The 531-nt window shown below is 41.2% G+C and overlaps 1 protein-coding gene across 1 annotated transcript in view; it reads left to right on the top strand.

The window, feature by feature from the left end:
- Nucleotides 1-381: 381 nt before the first annotated feature.
- LOC114636838 (small proline-rich protein 2G) overlaps nucleotides 382-531 on the top strand; it is a 313-nt gene continuing 163 nt past the window's right edge. The window contains exon 1 of the mRNA XM_028784941.1: nucleotides 382-483. Within this exon, the coding sequence (XP_028640774.1) occupies nucleotides 382-483 (102 nt within the window). The remainder of the gene's footprint in view (nucleotides 484-531) is intronic.

Genomic DNA, 531 nt, shown 5'->3' on the forward strand with positions numbered 1-531 from the left:
AACCCTGTCCTCTTGGATTTCACAGGTGCTAATAGTAATAAGGATTAGTTTTGAAATTATTTATGGTTTCAGAAAGTGGGTCTGACATTCTTGAATATATTATTTTGTGCAAGTAATGCTACCTTGTTCTTTGAAAGAGAGATATTTCTGAGTGTGGGGTATGTAACCAAAGCTGGTCTTTCCATGTTTAGTGAAACAAATCACTAAATTAGAAGGGACATACAAAAAGTCCTAATAGAAGAAGCATTAGGGGATTAATGTGTATATATGGCAGAATTACTATCCAATATTCTATAAACTTGAGCTTTCTATATGAGTATCACCTCTTCTAAGAGAAAACTGTCATATAATCTCTTTCAGAACGAGAGAAACTTCGGCACAATGTCTTACCAACAGGAACAGTGCAAGCAGCCCTGCCAGCCTCCTCCTGTGTGCCCACCCCCAAAGTGCCCTGAGCCTTGTCCTCCTCCAAAGTGCCCTGAGGCTTGTCCTCCCCCAAAGTGCCCTGAGCCTTGTCCTCCTCCAAAGTGC

This window comes from Grammomys surdaster, unplaced genomic scaffold (assembly GCF_004785775.1).
Source record: "Grammomys surdaster isolate TR1022 unplaced genomic scaffold, NIH_TR_1.0 124976, whole genome shotgun sequence".
NCBI classification, from domain to species: Eukaryota; Metazoa; Chordata; class Mammalia; order Rodentia; family Muridae; genus Grammomys; species Grammomys surdaster.